General features: G+C 46.7%; 1 protein-coding gene, 1 long non-coding RNA gene and 1 pseudogene across 2 annotated transcripts; 1 reads left to right on the forward strand and 2 right to left on the reverse strand.

The window, feature by feature from the left end:
• Window positions 1-1190: 1190 nt before the first annotated feature.
• Window positions 1191-13675, forward strand: LOC140596082 (synaptonemal complex protein 3-like). The gene is made up of 9 exons (XM_072743473.1): window positions 1191-2527; window positions 3600-3784; window positions 4551-4620; window positions 4777-4811; window positions 6707-6824; window positions 7658-7757; window positions 9251-9349; window positions 12965-13069; window positions 13202-13675. Exons 2-9 carry the CDS (start codon window positions 3655-3657, stop codon window positions 13253-13255), a joined length of 711 nt encoding a protein of 236 aa, XP_072599574.1. The 5' UTR covers window positions 1191-2527; window positions 3600-3654; the 3' UTR covers window positions 13256-13675.
• On the reverse strand, window positions 4458-11003 carry LOC140596084 (uncharacterized). Its single transcript, XR_011998123.1, has 3 exons — window positions 10915-11003; window positions 5023-5234; window positions 4458-4695 (listed from the first exon to the last, which is right to left on the reverse strand). It is a non-coding gene; the product is annotated as an uncharacterized lncRNA (long non-coding RNA).
• A 2050-nt stretch (window positions 13676-15725) lies between the features above and the next one.
• Window positions 15726-16471, reverse strand: LOC140596051 (galectin-3 pseudogene; annotated as a pseudogene).
• Window positions 16472-17337: the final 866 nt, after the last annotated feature.

Below are 17337 nucleotides of genomic sequence, written 5' to 3' on the forward strand. Positions count from 1 at the left end.
AGCTTAATACGGGAGGACTCAGAGTTAGGCCTGACTTAGAATCTTTGTTTTTTCTCTTTAAAGATTTTTATTTATTTATTTCTTCCTGAGAGATGCAGAGAGAAAGCGAGGCAGAGACACAGGCGGAGTTGGAGAACCAGGCTCCAGGCGTGGAGTCCTACCTGGGACTCCATCCCGGGTCTCCAGGATGAGGCCCCGGGCTGAGGGGGAACTAAACCGCTGAGCCGCCCGGGCGGCCCCGACTTAGGAGTGTTCATTCTAACACAGGCTGTGGCTTTTGGCACAGGATAAACGAAATGAGTGGTGGGACGGGACAGAGAACCAGAATCGGGGACATAGCAAACCTTGACATGTGACTGGGCACAGCTGATAGTGGCGAAAGTGTGCACCCTTCAGAAAAATGGGGACGGTATGGTGACTTTTTTTCCCGGGGGGGGGGGGAGCAGAAGCAATTAGATCACGACCGGACAGCAAGCACAAAAACCAATTTCACGTGAGCAAAGACTAAAAGATACAAAATAAGGCCTTAAGTCAATTTTGAGGAAACATTTTTGACCTTGGAGTACAGGCAGCTTCATCTTAAAAGGCCCAGGAGGCCAGGAATCACCTGGGTAAATCGGAAACGTCACAGTTTAGACGCTTTGCGCATCAACGGACATTATCAACAGGCCAGGCAGGCAACCTGAGGAATGGATAAAGATCATTGCAAATGACCGATCAGGTAAGGGATTAAAATCCTGAACCGGTAAAGAGGTCCTACAACTCACCCGTGGTGCAGAGGAAAAAAGAAAGAAGAAAGAAAGAAAGAATGAAAGAAAGAAAGAAAGAAAGAAAGAGACAGAGAAAGAAAGAAAGAAGGAAAGAAAGAAAGAAAGAGAGAAAGAAAGAAAGAAAGAAAGAAGAAAAGAAAGAAAGAAAGAAAGAAAGAAAGAAAGAAAGAAAAAGAGAAAGAAAGAAAGAAAGAAAGACAGAAAGAAAGAAAGAAAGAAAGAAAGAAAGAAAGAAAGAAAGAAAGAAAGACAGACCAGCACGCACCCGAAAAAGAAAAATACCTTATTAAAAATTGGCAAAGCACCTCAATGGACATATGTGCAGAGAAAGGGTACCCGTGGCCCCGACCCGTAGGCACTTGAAAAGATGGTCTACGTGACTAATCACCAGTGGAATGAAAAGTGAGCACGGCAAGCAGCAAGCACTTCACACTCTGTAGGATGCCTGTTTTCAAACAGAGAAACTCAAGGCAACAACAAAACGAAAGCCTAAAGCAAGCAACTGGGACTAACCGGAGTTGGCATGATGTGGAGAAAGGGGAACCACTGTGCACTGCTGGTAGGACTGTGAACAGGTCATCCAGTCCTCTGAAGCCTTGGGCTCGTTTATCTCTACGTATTTCTCTTGGGCTCATTTAAACCCCACAGAGCGTAATGGCACGTTCGGCAGACGTGAGATTCTTCGTAGCATCGCTGCCCTCCAGGGCGCTGCAGTGGAAATAAGGGCATGTGGACGGAGAAGCAATGGGGCGACGGCATTGAGGAGCGGTTCCCCGGGGGCGTGTGCTCCCAGGGGAAGGGGACCGCGTCCACGGAGCGGTTCCCCGGGGGCGTGTGCTCCCAGGGGGAAGGGGACCGCTTCCAGGCCTACTCCTGGGGCTCCACGGAATAGCACAGACCCTGTTAGGGCACAACGCTGGGTGGAAAAGGACGCGGCGCAACCACCGACGTCAGGCAGGCCGCTGACAGGAGTCCAGCCCTCCTAGCCAGGCAAGCCAGCGGGAGGCCAGCACAGGGAAGGACACGCGCAGGGGTCTGCGAAACAGCACCAAAGGCAACCCCCCAACCGCCAACCCAAGAGCGGAGCCGAGACAACGCAGGGGGTCGTTTGCACAGGACCCTCGGGGAGACGGCTGTTCCTCCGGGAAGCGGAAGCACTGGGTGGAAAGGGCCCCGCCAGGAGCCCGACGAGGACCTGCGAAAAGCCTTCCGCCTCAGGTCGGCAAGGTGGAGGCTTGAGCGGCCACCTGCTCCACAACCCAGTACCCTTTAGTGATTTCCCAGGAAGATGAAACGTCCTCGGGCTGCAGAACCGGAACCGCGCAGCCTGGGCCCCGGGGCTCGACCCTCGGCCCTCGGCCCTCGGCCGTCGGCCCGCGGCCCTCGACGCGCCACCCTGGGTCCTGACCCAAGACGCTCGGCCCTCGCCACGTGAGCCCCGTACCTCGACCTCCCTCGACACTCGACCCTCCAATCTCGACCCTCGACCCTCGAATCTCGACCCTCGAACCTCGACCCTCGATCCTCAGGGCCCGCAGGCCCCGGCGCCTGGAGGGCAGGGGGCCCGAGGGGCGTGTCTCTGGCGAGGCCCCGCCTCCCGCGTGCGCGTGCGCATGCGCACTGGGCCAGCCGCTCGGCGTCGCTCCCGCGCAGGCGAGGCTGACTGGCTCCTCCCAGTCAGTCGCGAGGCCCTCAGAGGAGCGTCGTCGCGGAGGACGTGCTGTGGAGGTCGTTGTGTGCGTGGAGGCCTGAGAGAGGTGGGGGATGGCGATGGCGATGGCGATGGCGATGGCGATGGAAGGGGCGGAGGGAGGGGCAAGACACAGGCGATGGGGATGGGGGTGGGGCGGAGGGACGGAGGGACGAGGGACGCAGGGAGGACCGACGGAGACAGGGGTGGGGCGGGGCGGGGGGGGCCCTAGGGACGGAGGGTCGCAGGACCGAGGGGCAAGACAGAGGGGTTGGGGCTAGCGCTGGGGCATACGCACTGCGGGACAGAGGAAGGGTCAAGACAAACGGGGGCCGGGCCGGGGGTCGGGCGTAGCGACCCCCTGGGAGGCCCCGCCAGGCAGGCAGGCGGACCCGGTGGCACTGGGTGGCCGTGGGGGGGGGTATCCTGGAACGTCCGGGACCAGGGCGTGGGGCGGCCACGGGGGCGGCCACGGGGGCGGCGGGGCTGACCTCTGAGGTGACGTCCCCACGGGGTCCTCCGGGGCTCCGACGGGATACGACCAGGCCCCTGAGCGCAGAGCTGGCAGGGCGGGGAGCGGGAGCGACGGCCCTCATGGCCCGGGAGGGTGACACCTGGTGAGGAGGGGCCGTCTGCGCCTGGCCCTCCGGCCACACCGCCCGGCCCGACATCTTGGCCCCCGGGGGCGGGGCCACGGCTCGTCCTGGGGGTCCAGATGGCCCGTCGAGGAGCCCCCTCCACCTGACTGTCCGCCGACGGGTGCAGAACGGCTTATTCCCCGTGCATCCCGAGGGGACGCGGGGTTTCGACCCGGCCACGGTCGGGTCTCCAGGCCAGCACAGCCCTGCGGGGAGGGACCTCGGGGGCCGGGCCGGCCTCTGGCCCAACGTAAGCGCAAGAGTGTGGCGGAAGGGCCCGGCACGCAGATGGCCCGGGGCAGCTGACGTGCCCCGGGTCGCCGTCTTGGGGGGGGGGCGGGGGAGGCGGGGCTGCGCCGGCCGCATCCTCCTTGCTCCCTCCTGGCCCGGCCAGACACACGAGGACACGCGCAGCCCGGTCTGTGCAGAGGCCCCCCTGCCTGCCGACGCTCGCTGACCGTGTCCCCATTTCTCGGTCGGTCGCCTGCTCGGGCTCACAAGGTGAGGGACAACTCGGAGGACACACAGACACCTCGGAGGACAGACACCTGTGCGGATGCCTCGGGTTGGCAGGAAGCGCCTGGGGAGGAAAGCCCCTGCGGAGCCCCAGAGAGTGGCAGCCTGTGATTCGGGCAGAGGAGGGAGCGGAGAGCTGAGTGGGCCAGAGGCTGCTGCTGCTGCGGAAGGTACTGTCTGCCCCACACTTTGCGGACACAGCGCTCGCTCGGAGATGACCGCACGCGGGGCAGGCGTCTGCCTCCCAGTCCTTCGCCCGGTCAACAGTACGGCCCTCCAGCGTGCGCGCCCCCGCACGTGTGTGTGCGCGCCAGCGCAGTTTCACCTGCCGCAGGTTGCCCACTGGATCCTCCTGTCCCAAACCAGGATTCCAGAGGTGGAGATCGCACGCAGCTCTTCTGCCGCGCCGCCACCCCACCCCCCACCCCGACCCCACCCCGCGCCCCCACCCCAACCCCACCCTGCGCCCTGCAGGCCTTCTTTCCCAAATACCTCCCACGTGCCGGGGGCTGTTCTCTGGCGTTTAAGCGCGCCAAAGGCCGGGAACACCTTCTCCGCCGCGTGGTGTGGTCCTGGGCCCCGATCTCCTTTCCTCTGCCCTTGCACAGACACGCAGCCTTTCCTAGCTCTGCCTTGAAAGGCTGTTGGTTTGCCAGAGGCCTCGCAGCCCGCACGGTGACGATATTGCCCCCTCGAAAACTGATCGAAAGGCCACCCTTCCCTTAAGAATGGTTTCTGACTCCTTGCTATGGGAAACGAACTAGGGGTGTTGGAAGGGGAGGAGGCCGGGGGTTGGGGGTGACTGCGCGGCGGGCTCTGAGGGGGTGCACTTGACGGGACGAGCACTGGGTGTTGTTCTGTATGTTGGCAAATTGAACACCAATAAAACATAAATGTGTTACTAAAAAAATGTTCTCCACTTTTATTTCAACGCAGGAAACAATCCAGTAGCCGATAAACATGGGCGAAAGAGGGCTTCTCCCGGACCGCGTGAGGAAGACGTGGGGTAACGTGTTTACAGTATTTTCCCTTGCCACATCAAGTCAACTCGGCTTGCCTGCCCGTAATTCTCTGTAAAATCCTAGAATGAGACATTGTTTCCAAAACAAATACGACCTGGGTTTACCTTTCCTCAGTAACGTTTGCTCTAACTTCTTCACAGAAACGAAATACAGAAGATGCTGCAAGGACTTGGAGGTATGCATAAGTGCTGTCTGCAGGGAAAAGGAAAGCTTTAGATCCGACAGCTTTTACAGGTGGAAATGTTAATGAGTGGCCTGCAAGACTGATTTTCATGCCTTGTTCTCATATGTAGGATATTACACAAGTATTTAGTGTGATTCAACTTTGCCACTTTCTATGCTGACCTTTTCCGTTGTTGATCTGGAAAGGTAAAAATGGTACTCACCGAGATGAGGTAAGAGTGACGCCATTATTTTATGCACGCGTACGTCAACGTACTCTGCCAGCGAGTGGTCGGAGCAAACTTCGTACCTCCTTTGGCGTGCACAGATTAGGTGGCATATCAGGTTTTTGTGTCGGATTTAATTTTTCTTGATTTACTTACTTTCCATAACTTTCCAGTGCTCTGTTCTTTGGAGTAGCAGCACAAACTGAATCCTGCCAAAATCAATCAATCAAACAAAACCAACCAAAAAAACAAAAAATAAAACAAAGCACCCTCTTTATCATCATTTTTCATTAATAAGCCATATAGGTGCAAACTAGAGAACTCCCGTAGCTGCTGAGAAATGTCATATCCAGACTCCTAAGCTTTTTCTTGTTTGGTCAGAGGTCAGTCACACCATCTGCACTACAGGGCAGGACACTTAGCAAAGAGTCCCAAGTCAATCTGTGGCTCTTCGATAAGGATCGCCCTTACAAGCAAGGATGTTTTGATAGCTTTGCTCTATTTGGTGGCGACAAAGGGCTTGCTTTGTGAGCTGTCTAATAAACTTCTTACTGTAGAGGGATTCCGGGTGTGTAAAATAGTTTTATCAGACTGCAGATCCTTCATGACTGCTGAAAAGTAACTATCGATTGTAGATCCAAAAAGTCAAATCATGCGATTTGCAAAGCTTTATTTGAAGTTTTAAGGTTCGGTGAAATGCAGCACTTATGGATGAAAGTGCTACGGAAAAAGCTCCGTGAAAATATTTTATTTATTATTTTTTTAAAGATTTTATTTATTTATTCATGATAGACACACACACACACACACACAGAGAGAGAGAGAGAGAGAGAGAGAGAAGCAGAGACACAGGCAGAGGGAGAAGCAGGTTCCATGCAGGGAGCCCGACATGGGACTCGATCCCGGGTCTCCAGGATCAGGCCCTGGACTGAAGGCTGCACTGAACCACTGAACCACCAGGGCTTCCCCGTGAAAATATTTTAAAAGTGTTTCTGAACTCATTTATTCCAGCTAGAGTTCTTACAGTCACAGCCTTGCTCTCTTTTAGTTAAGCACAGTTAAAAGCATCACTCACTAGATCGCTTGAAAGATGATTCTTTAATGTGCGATATAATGATTTTTCTCCTTTTGGGGGTCGTTTTTAAGAAAATGCTTTTGTGATGTTTTATATAATGCATCCTAATGGTAATCCATCTAAACATGTCCCATGAGTTGCAGGATTTTTGTAAATTCAGAAAAGTTTGCCTTTTACCTGTCTTCTCACAAGGACATTAAAGTCTGTCTTTGAGATTCTTTATACGCATTTTGACAATGGAAAGTCTTTTGATCATTATCCCCCTTTCCTTATCTCTGAACCCGCTGTTAGAGTAATGAGAATCAGGATACTAGTACTGCAAAGACTTTACGGAAACTAGTGAGCAAATCTGGCTTTTTCAAACGATGCCTGTGTTATAGATTTTATTTTACTTTTTTTTTTTTTTTTGGAGCATCATTGGCACACACAACATGACATTAGTTCAAAGGTATACGACATACTGATCGGACATTTACGATACCTGCATTACAGATTTGAAGCGTCTTTGCTTATTGCGGAGGCAACATTTACCTCAATCGAATCGTATATATGAAAACCAAATAATTTTCGGCTTGAAATTTCAATGAGTATCTGTGTTCTACACAGGTGGCATTAAACAGGCTCTTCTTGCAAAAAGAAAAATGTTTGAAGCAAATGCAAAAGCTTCTCTGAAAAGCACTAACGAAAAAATTGAGCAGGGTTGGAAAATACAGCAAGAACAAAGGTGAGGTTGTTGTTTTTAAGCCACAAGGACGCTCGTATCATTTGTTAGTATTCCTTGGTGCAAATAACGGAAGGCAGATGCTATTGTATTGAGTTTTCCAGTGGAAAAGAGATTTTGCTGCATTGTTTTCTAAGCAGGTAAATTCTCTTAACCTCACTCCTTATCAGCATTGAGGTTTAATTCCAGGAGCCAGTAAGGTGACCTTTCCTACCCCCCTTTCAAAGCACAATTGAGTTCTCTTGTGTAGGAGTTTCCTTCCTATATAGTTTTCTTTTAATTCATAGTCATTCTAGACCTAATCTAGCCGAACCTTGGGTAAACGTCTTACAGTGTTATCCCGGTGACAGTTAACTGTATTCCGTCACGTAGAAAAGGTTAACTTTATATCATAATGAATTTGCGCATTGTAGCTAAGTTGTGTTCACTGTTCTTTCTTAAAAATCATTATTGTGCCAAAGAGGGGAACTGTTTAAGTGAAATATTCCTGTTCGGGAATCTTCGATAAAACATCCTCATTGCATCTACTTACCGCATCTGAACGTAGAGGTTCTGTAGGAAGAAGAAATGAAAAGTAAGCTGCTTTTAGATAAAATGAGTCTTTCTGGAAAATTGATTTTATGGTAAACCCTCGCTAGTGTTGAACAGTCAAGGCATGTGAGAAGGCTTCTGTATTGGTCGCTTAGGAACAATACTGTTGGTAATAAGAGTCAATTGTTCGTGTGCCCTTTCTGTTTCCCGTGAGACTACACTGTGCTGTTACGGTATTCCTGCAAAATGGTTACTTTTGTCATCTCTTTGTGGAGTGTGACGGTGCTCGTTATCATGTTTTACAGGCAGAATCTTCATTTCAAATACTCTCAGCAGTTTCTGACTCTCTTTCAGAAGTGGGATACCGACATGAGGAGAGCCCAGGAACAGGAAGCAAAACTAGCTGTTGGTATCAGCCTTGGCTTTAAAATTTATCTATTCCATTGATTTCTTTACTGTATCAAAGTCTCAGGTAGCAAGAGGTCATGCAAAAACACAGGAGAGAATGTAGAGTCCGTGAGCCCAGATGGGTAAGGGAGGGTAGAAGATAGCCCAGATGAGTAGTGGTGGGAGGCCGGACGTTCTATTTGGATGGCTTCTATTTAGTGATACAGGAAGGTCACCAGCTAAGAGTTAGAGTGGTGGAGGAGGCGCTGCCTTCGGGGGGCAAAGAGGAAGTCCCGGAATTGTTTCCTGAGAGCGGGCCAGCGAATGCACTAGGGAAATATCATTGCCAAGCAGCATTATGGGTCTGGCTTTGATTACTGTCATAGTGATCATGAATTTAAAGTGAGACCACACTGCACGGTTGTGGCAGAGTGGCTAGAGAGCTGGATCCTCCAGGGTTGGGGTACGGCCACACAGATTGACAGAGTGGAAAGGGGGCAAGGCACACGTGCAAGTGCAGAGGTATGACGATTGACCATGGAATTTAAGCCAAGAAGGAAGAAAAGGGAGACTAGGAGAATGGGGACTGGGGACAAGGAACACTCCTTGGATCATGGGATATTAATCCTGAAAGAGTTCTGAACCGTAGTAAGAAAGGGAGAGAACAACAAACAGGGAGGTAAAGGTAGAATGTTGGGGGGGGGGGAAGGGTGGAGAAACAGCATAGCACAGTGGTCAGGAGCCTGGGCCTCGGAACATTTTTTGCTTTTTTGTGTTTTTAATCCAATCCTGGTTGACCAGTACTTTGACATCAGGGACAAATTATGTCTCACTCAGGTTCCTCAGCTAGGAAAGGAGGCCTGGTAAGAGTATCTGCCTCATAGAGTTGTTTTGAGGGTTGAATGAGATCGTATGTAATAAGTCTATTTGAAATGGTTACGAACAGTACGTGACACAGAGCTGCTATGCAAGTCTTTGCTCTAATTAATCTTACGTAGACGTTGCAGTTATTGGGAGTCCCGGGTCTGACTACGTAAGTGACTAAAGTAGGGAAGAGGACAGAATTATTGTTGGAGAGTAGGTCAAGGAACGGAGAGGCTAGGATAGTCTGTATGAGTCCTGAAAACACCAAGAATTAACACATGTTTTGAACGTTGTTAAGAAGGAATCTCTCCTCTGTGACTACTGTTAGGAAGGATTATTGAATAGAGTCTTTGCCTACTTGTGGTAAACAGATTATTGAAAGGGCCATTTGTGGACTTTGAAGTCCAGAATTAATACATGTCTTCAATATCGGTGAGGAAGACAATTTCCCACTTAATGGCTACTGGGTAGGGTCATCGTGTATTGTTTCTGTATATGGGTGGTGCTTGGTCGCAAAAGTTGTTAAAACAGGAAATGCTGACAGGTATCGATTTAAGGAATATTCCTTTTCAACCTGATGTGTAATTATGTTCTCTGAATACTAAATGTGACCCACATTTTGTCACCTTTTCCTTTAATGTTCCTAGGGTATGTTTCAAGAGCAACAAAAGATTCTGCAACAAGCTAGAATTGTTCAGAACCAGAGACTGGAAAAATTAAGAAACGTATACAAAGAATTCTTAAAGGTCTGTGGTATTTGGCAACACAAAACGCTCTTAGAAAACACAAGACGTAGGGGTGCCTGGGTGGCTCAGTCGCTTGAACGACCAACTCCTGGTTTTGGATCAGGTCGTGGGTCCTGATCCCATGGGTTGTGGGATGGAGCCCCGCTGGGGCTCCCTTCTCAATAGGGAGTCCGCTTCAAGATTCTCTCCCTCTGGCCCTCTGCCCCCTTGCACGTGTGCTGTGCGTGTCTCAAATAAATGAACAAATCTTGAAAAAAACCATAATATGGATATAAAAGTAGAAGATAGTTTCTTTCTGAGTCTGAGTCTGTGGAAAACCATTTAGGTTGTATATTTAAATTTTCAACCAATTTCCAGGAGGACCTCACTGCTTTGGATTTAGCATAATTGGGAAATGCATTTTCTTATATTTAGCATTAATTAATACTTTTATGGGAGTCGTTTTTTTATTTTTTTCTTTGATTTCACACTATTTATTACAACACACATATAACTCTTATTTTTGTAACTTAGATTATGTGTGATATTGAGATCTTGAACTTTTTTTCCACAATTTTGAGGATTTAAAGATCTTGACTGTAAAATGGAAAAAAATACAGAAATACTAAAAAAAAAATATCCCAAGTGTACCAGATGGGAGTCGTTTAAAACAGGGAATGGCAACGTGGGAATTTTACCTAGAAATACACGTATCGTGAAGAATACTGGTACTTTATTAACACTTCGAGCATGATTTTTTGGTTCGATCATCAGTTTTGAGATCAGCAATAAACATATAGTGGAAACTAGGAATTCTGTGAATAACTTCTACGTGTCTTTTCCTTGTATTGATGGTTTCTGTTAAATACGAGTAGGCAGTTGTAATTGATGGATCCTGATTTTTATATTCAAATGTGTTACGTGAGTATTTTGTGGCACATTTCCTTTTGGAATACTAGAGGAATAGTGACTTTATACACAGACTTAAGGGATCCCTGGGTGGCTCAGCGGTTTAGAGCCTGCCTTCAGCCCGGGGCGTGATCTTGAGTCCCAGAATCGAGTCCCGTGTTGGGCTTCCTGCGTGGAGCCTGCTTCTCCCTTTGCCTGTGTCTCTGCCTCTCTCTCTCTGTCTCCCTTTCTGTCTCTCTTGAATAAATAAACAAAATTTTTAAAAAGTTTAAAAATATCATAAGGAAAGGTGTAAGAGAATGTATATCATAAATAATGAAAAGGCCAGAGGAAGACTAACCGTTTGTGAATTGAGAATGATCTGGTGTGATATTTGCACATCAGCAAATTGTTCTCAGTGACACATACCTCTTCCTCAGGCAGAGATTTCTTTAGGAAGTGATGGAATCCTGCACATTCCCCTTCTTTTTTCTTGGTGTGCCTATGGGCGCTGTGTGTGTGTGTGTGTCTGTGTGTCTGTGTGTGCGTGTGTGTTTGTGTGCCCGCGTGCGCCATTTACCTCTGCATCTGTACCTTTCTCTGCAACCTTTCTGCAACTGTTTCTTTCTTTGAATTCCCACTGCTACTGCCCTAGTTCGGGATCTCACCATTCCTTGCTCCTCCGAGTAAATGCTTACCTGAGGGCTCTCTTCTCCAGTCCATCCTTTACAGTTCCGCAACATGATCTTCCCACCTGAAAACCTGTCATTAGCTTCTCATGTCAAAACCTCAGGTATTCAGCGTCTGTCCCTGCCCAGTAACAGAACTCCCTGGTTTTATGTGGACATTCCTCCTTTCTTCCCACCCCTCCAGATTGGTTGCTCTCTCTGAACTAACTCACCTTTACTTCCTTGTTTCTGGAATACTTTCAATTCCTTCTTCCCTTTATCTACTGAAATCCTATTCTTTCGCCAACTAACGCAGAGTCAATCTTATCTTCCAGCACACAGTCATGGCAAGGGGTATTTCCTTAATCGTTACAAAGTTTTTGTGTGGGTTTTAACTTACGTGTTTTTCATTCTCCCTGGAATAAGGGAGGAAGAGACCGTGCATTCATTTTCTATTTTTATATACATTTATTTTTTATTGGTGTTCAATTTGCCAACATATAGAATAACACCCAGTGCTCATCCCATCAAGTGCCCCCCTCAGTGCCCATCACCCAGTCACCCCCACCCCGCGCCCACCTCCCCTTCCACCACCCCTAGTTTGTTTCCCGGAGTTAGCAGTCTCTCATGCTCTGTCTCCCTTTCTGATATTTCCCACTCATTTTCTCTCCTTTCCCCCTTTATTCCCTTTCACTATTTTTTATATTCCCCAAATTAGTGAGACCATATAATGTTTGTCCTTCTCCGATTGACTTATCTCACTCAGCATAATACCCTCTAGTTCCCTCCACGTCGAAGCAAATGGTGGGTATTTGTCGTTTCTAATGGCTGAGTAATATTCCATTGTATACATAAACTACATCTTATTTGTCCACTCATCTTTCGATGGACACCGAGGCTCTTTCCACAGTTTGGCTATTGTGGACATTGCTGCTATAGAAATCGGGGTGCAGGAGGCATTCATTTTCAATTTAGTCCACGGCACCTAACGGTACCTTTTACGTAGGATGCACTAGATTGCGACTCATTAAGTGAACAGTAAAGATTAGACCATGTTTGTTTTTCATGACTTAAGAGGCCGTGTTACAGATCATTTCATTCCCTCCAATGGAATCTGTTAGACTGATTATTAGTCATTATAAGTGCAGGGTTCCCTGGTGTTTAGGCAGTTCCTTAGAGTGTTGTAAGTTTATGGATTTTCATTCTGTGGGAAGGTCAGTCTTTTCTTTTTTTTCCAGGATAAGAAACGTCTTTATTTTTTGTAATAATAAATTTATTTTTTATTGGTGTTCAACTTGCCAACATACAGAATAACACCCAGTGCTCATCCCGACAAGTGCCCCCCTCAGTTCCCACCACCCAGTCACCCCCACCCCCTGTCCTCCTCCCCTTCCACCAACTCCAGTTCTTTTCCCAGATTTAGGAGTCTTCCATGTTCTGTCTCCCTTTCTGCTATTTCCTACCCATTTCCTCTCCCTTCCCCTCTATTCCCTTTCACTATTATTTATATTCCCCAAATCAATGAGACCATATAATGTTTGTCCTTCTCCGATTGACTTTCACTCAGCATAATACTCTCTGGTTCGGTCTTTATCTGTTTTTCCACCACCTTGACCTTAACTGTCTATTAACGCATTGTTTGGAGCCAAGTGTACTACTGTCGTGCCTCTATAATAATAATATTTGACTCAAACACAACATTTTAAAAATTTCTTAAGTGGGCATTCTAATCACCATGTATCACGTACAGTGTTTTGTTTGGAAAAATTAATGAGCATCCCTTGAATATTAAGGGTTGTTACCTTTGAAATCTAACTGAATTTAAAAAAATATCTTAGGTATTTGCTTGAGAGAGGGCACATGCAGGGGGAGAAGCAGAGGGGGAGGGAGAAGGAGACTCCCCGCTGAGCAGAGAGCCTGACGCGGGGCTCGATCCCGGGACCCGGAAATCAAGACCTGAGTTGAAGGCAGACTCTTAACCTACTAAGCCACCCAGGCGCCGCCTGAAATTTGATTGTACATGTTTGCAGCATGAGATGAAAAGTGGTGCTTTATACCTGAACTAGGCTTCTTGTTTTAGAGATCACAGGCTTTGGACAAGGACCATGAACGCTTTCTTACTGATGAACAAAGTGAAGTCAGGGAAGAAATCGCCAAGTTGCAAAACAAAATTATGAGGGAAGCTGTAAGTAGTAGTAGTCCTTTAATATTCAGACCCAAGGAGGGATGTGAGCATTGGGGTATTTGGTTTGCCAAAATGTATATGACAGTTACTCGAATAACGGGTGAATGTTCAATATTTCCTTCCTTGAAACAGCAGCAGCAAGAGCTGGCAATGGTTCGGAAGTCTCTTCATTCCCTGTTGTTCTGACGACTTTGAGGAACGAAAGAACAGGAAGCTACGTTTTATTAAGTGTGACGTTAGCTGCACTGAACCACACTGTAGTAGTTTAAAGATTGTAGTTGAAATTGGTACGCCTTGTTTATCATAGTTTGCTTGCTAAGTGCAATAATCTTTTCCTGTTAAAACCCCAACCCTAAAAAGCTGTGTGAGGAGCAGCAGTTCCACAATTATATACGTATTAAGCTTTCAACCCTTTGTTAGTAATGAAGACTTTTTGTACTTAACACTGTCAATTAGCTGTTAGCAGTAAGGATGATTTAATTTTAGGCTTGCCCTCAGTGGATCTGTATTAGCCCCAAAAGGCTCAAACCACAAGTACAGAAAGAAGGCTCCATTGCTTTGCCTAAAGGGAAAAAATTAAAGAATATAAAATCTGTCTTATCCGTGCACCTGCTTGTATTTACTCATTAGTTTACTGAGCCAATTTCAATACCCATATGGTTTCAGAAGAAAACGTACTCTATCTACTGCCTTATAAAAATGATTGCAAGCAAAGATAAGATTGTGTTTTAAAATCCATTAAACTGCCTACAATCGCTGGGAGAAAAGAACTACATATATAAATATCAGTGCTGAGACATGGGTTTGTGAATGGGCCATTTCCACAAGCAAACCAGAATGTCATTTAATTGGTGTTGGTTCACTATTAAACGGCACCTGCCCTTAGCATTTATTGAACATATTTCACAAATACGCACATGTACTTAATTACTTAGGGCTTAACATTTCACATCTTTCTTTTCTTTAAGCATTTTATTTATTTATTTATTTATTTATTTATTTATTTGGCACAAAGAGAGGGAGAGAGAGAGAGAGAGAGAGAGAGAGAGAGAGATTCATGCAGAGACAAAGGTAGAGGGAGAAGCTGGCTCCATGCACGGAGCCCGACGTGGTACTCCATCCTGGGTGCCCCAGACCATGTCCTGTGCAGAAGGCAGGCGCTAAACCCCTGAGGCACCCTCGGATCCCCTCACATCTGTCTTTAAAGATAAATCCCACACAGTGCTTCGTTTTCAAGTTTAGTATTCATTGAGTATATGGAACACTGATTTGATATTTGAGAGCTAAGAACTTGAATAATTGATTCTTATACCTCTCTTTTTGTACCGGCCTTTTTTCTTTAACATTTGATAACATAACACCGTCTTCATTTCGACACGTTATTTAATAAACATGGCATTGTTTCAGAATATATTTGGAATAAGCCCTTTCAATGAATTTTTCTGACTTACTGAAATCCCTCCCATGAATCATTCAAAACAAAACAATCCCATTAGGAGGAGAGGAATGATTTTCTCCCATCTTTCCGCATGGTGTCATGGGTTGTTTTTTGTTTTGTTTGTTTTGTTTTTTACTGTCAATTCTGACCCCTGTATACCAACCTTCCTTTTTTTTAAGGTTTTGCAAGTTTTCAAACATAAGCCCTTTCAGAATCTCTTTTTCTAACTGCAGTAATGTATACAGGGACAAATGAGTCCTCCACCGCTATCCAATCTTTGACATTACAGGGAGAAATTAATTGCCCAATTTCACATGTTCATAAAGAAGTTTCCCCTTAAGCCAAATCATGTGTTGGTATATGCGTCTGAAGTTCTGTTCCAAACATCTAAGAAGGTCCTCTTTTGGGAAGTTTTCCAGTAGCTATAGAGGCAAAAATAAAGTACTCCAAAGGACCCCACGAAAGTTCTCGTATTGATACTAAGACATCTGGTTTTATGTGAGCATGGAGAGGCATACTCAGTACATAGTGTACTTAGTGATCAAACAGTTGACATTTATTTCATCCCCTGAGAACCTCAAATGAGTAAATACATTCTTTTTTTAATTAAAAATATTTTATTGTTTTTTTAGTTTTTTAATTTATTATATGTAAATTTATTTTTTGCTGGTGTTCAATTTGCCAACATATAGAATAACACCCAGTGCTCATCCTATCAAGTGCCCCTCTCAGTGCCCATCACCCAGTCACCCCCGCCCCTCACCCACCTCCCCTTCCACCCCCCCCCCAGGTCGTTTCCCAGAGTTAGGAGTCTCTAATGCTCTGTCTCCCTTTTTTATATTTCCCACTCATTTTCTCTCCTTTCCCCTTTATTCCCTTTCACTATTTTTTTAGAGTCCCCAAATGAATGAGACCATATAATGTTTGTCCTTCTCCGATTGACTTATTTCACTCAGCATAATACCCGGCAGTTCCATCCACGTCGAAGCAAACAGTGGGTAGTTGTAATTTCTAATGGCTGAGTAATATTCCATTGTGTACACAGACCACAGCTTCTTTATCCATTCATCTTTTTTTTAACTCTTAGAATGTTTATTAAATGGATGATTTACAAGAAGGATAGTGACGAATAAAGGTAAAAATTTTCAGTTGAAACATGAAGTCTACGTGTGTAAGTTTAAATGAATATTCGATTTCTTTTTTTTTTTTTAAATCTTCTCCTTTAAGATTATATCATAGCATATGAAGCACTGGTGAGATCTATGTCACCAGATATTCCCAGTTTGCTGATTTCCCGGAGATTTTTCAGCCGATGATTGTACTGCCACAAATGGGCATCACTGACCGCAACCTGGAAGTGGTCAGATTCAACCAGCACTTGTATTTTGAATGGTTTACCACCTTCGAATGGGAAAGCCGCCTGCCTTTCTTCCTTTCCCCAGATATTATCCAGCTTCGTATTGCAAACAATGAGTCTCTTGTCTTCATTGAAGCGTGGGTTAAAGTGAAAGGCAAGATCATTCCCTCCCTTGAAATCTAAAGCAAGTCTGTTTTCACTGGTGCCCAGAATTGTTATCAGCATGCGAGGCTTGACTCCTCCAGGCAAAGGCAGGTCATAAGGCACAGTCAGTGGTCCAGTAGGGATGCCAAAGGGACCAGCAGCAGGGTAGGCTCCCGAAGCGCTTGGTTGTCCAGGAGGCGGGTAGGCCCCAGGCCCACTCGGTTGCCCGGGTTGCACTCCTGGTGCTGTTGGGCCAGGATAAGCAGGTGCTGTGGGGCCAGGGTAGCCGCTGGGAGGTGCCTGGATACGGTAGGCACCAGGATAGGAGGCCCCTGGGTATACCCCTGCTCCAGCAGGCTGGCTTCCCCATGGACCAGGCCATCCTTGAGTGTTTGGGTTTCCAGACCCAGATAAAGCATCATTAAGTGAAAAACTGTCTACCATTTTCCCCACACCTCGGCGCTCGCTCAATTGCTCGCTCCAGGGACGGCTTCGGGGACAGCTTCGGGGATGGCGTCGGGGAGGCGGCGTGATCCCTCCATTCATCTTTCTATGGACATTGAGGTTCCTTTCACGGTTTGGCTACTGTGGACCTTGCTGCTATAAACATTGGGGTGCAGGTGTTCCGGCGTTTCACTGCATCCGCATCTTTAGGGTAAATCCCTAGCAGTGCAATTGCTGGGTCATAGGGTAGTTCTATTTGGACCACTTTGAGGAACCTGAACACAGTTTTGAAGAGTGGCTGCACCAGTTCACATTCCCACCAACAGTGCAAGAGGGTTCCCCTTTCTCCACATCCTCTCCAACATGCATTGTTTCCTGCCTTGTTAATTTTCCCCATTCTCACTGGTGTGAGGTGGGATGTCATTGTGGTTATGATTTGCATTTCCCGGATGGCCAGTATTGGGGAGCATTTTCTCATGTGCTTGTTGTCCATGTCTATGTCTTCCTCTGTGAGATTTCAGTTCATGTCTTTTGCCCACTTCATGATTGGATTGTTTGTTTCTTTCCTGTTGAGTTTAATAAGTAAGTTCTTTATAGATCTTGGAAACTAGTCCTTTATGTGATAGGTCATTTGCAAATATCTTCTCCCATTCTGTAGGTTGTCTTTGAGTTGTTGACTGTATCCTTTGCTGTGCAAAAGCCTCTTTTCTTGACGAAGTCCCAATAGTTCATTTTTGCTTTTGTTTCTCTTGCCTTCATGTATGTATCTTGCAAGAAGTTACTGTGGCCAAGTTCAAAAAGGGTGTTGCCTCGTTCTCCTCTAAGATTTTGATGGAATCTTGTCTCACATTTAGATCTTTCATCCATTTTGAGTTTATCTTTGTG

Source organism: Vulpes vulpes, chromosome X (assembly GCF_048418805.1).
Source record: "Vulpes vulpes isolate BD-2025 chromosome X, VulVul3, whole genome shotgun sequence".
NCBI lineage: Eukaryota > Metazoa > Chordata > Mammalia > Carnivora > Canidae > Vulpes > Vulpes vulpes.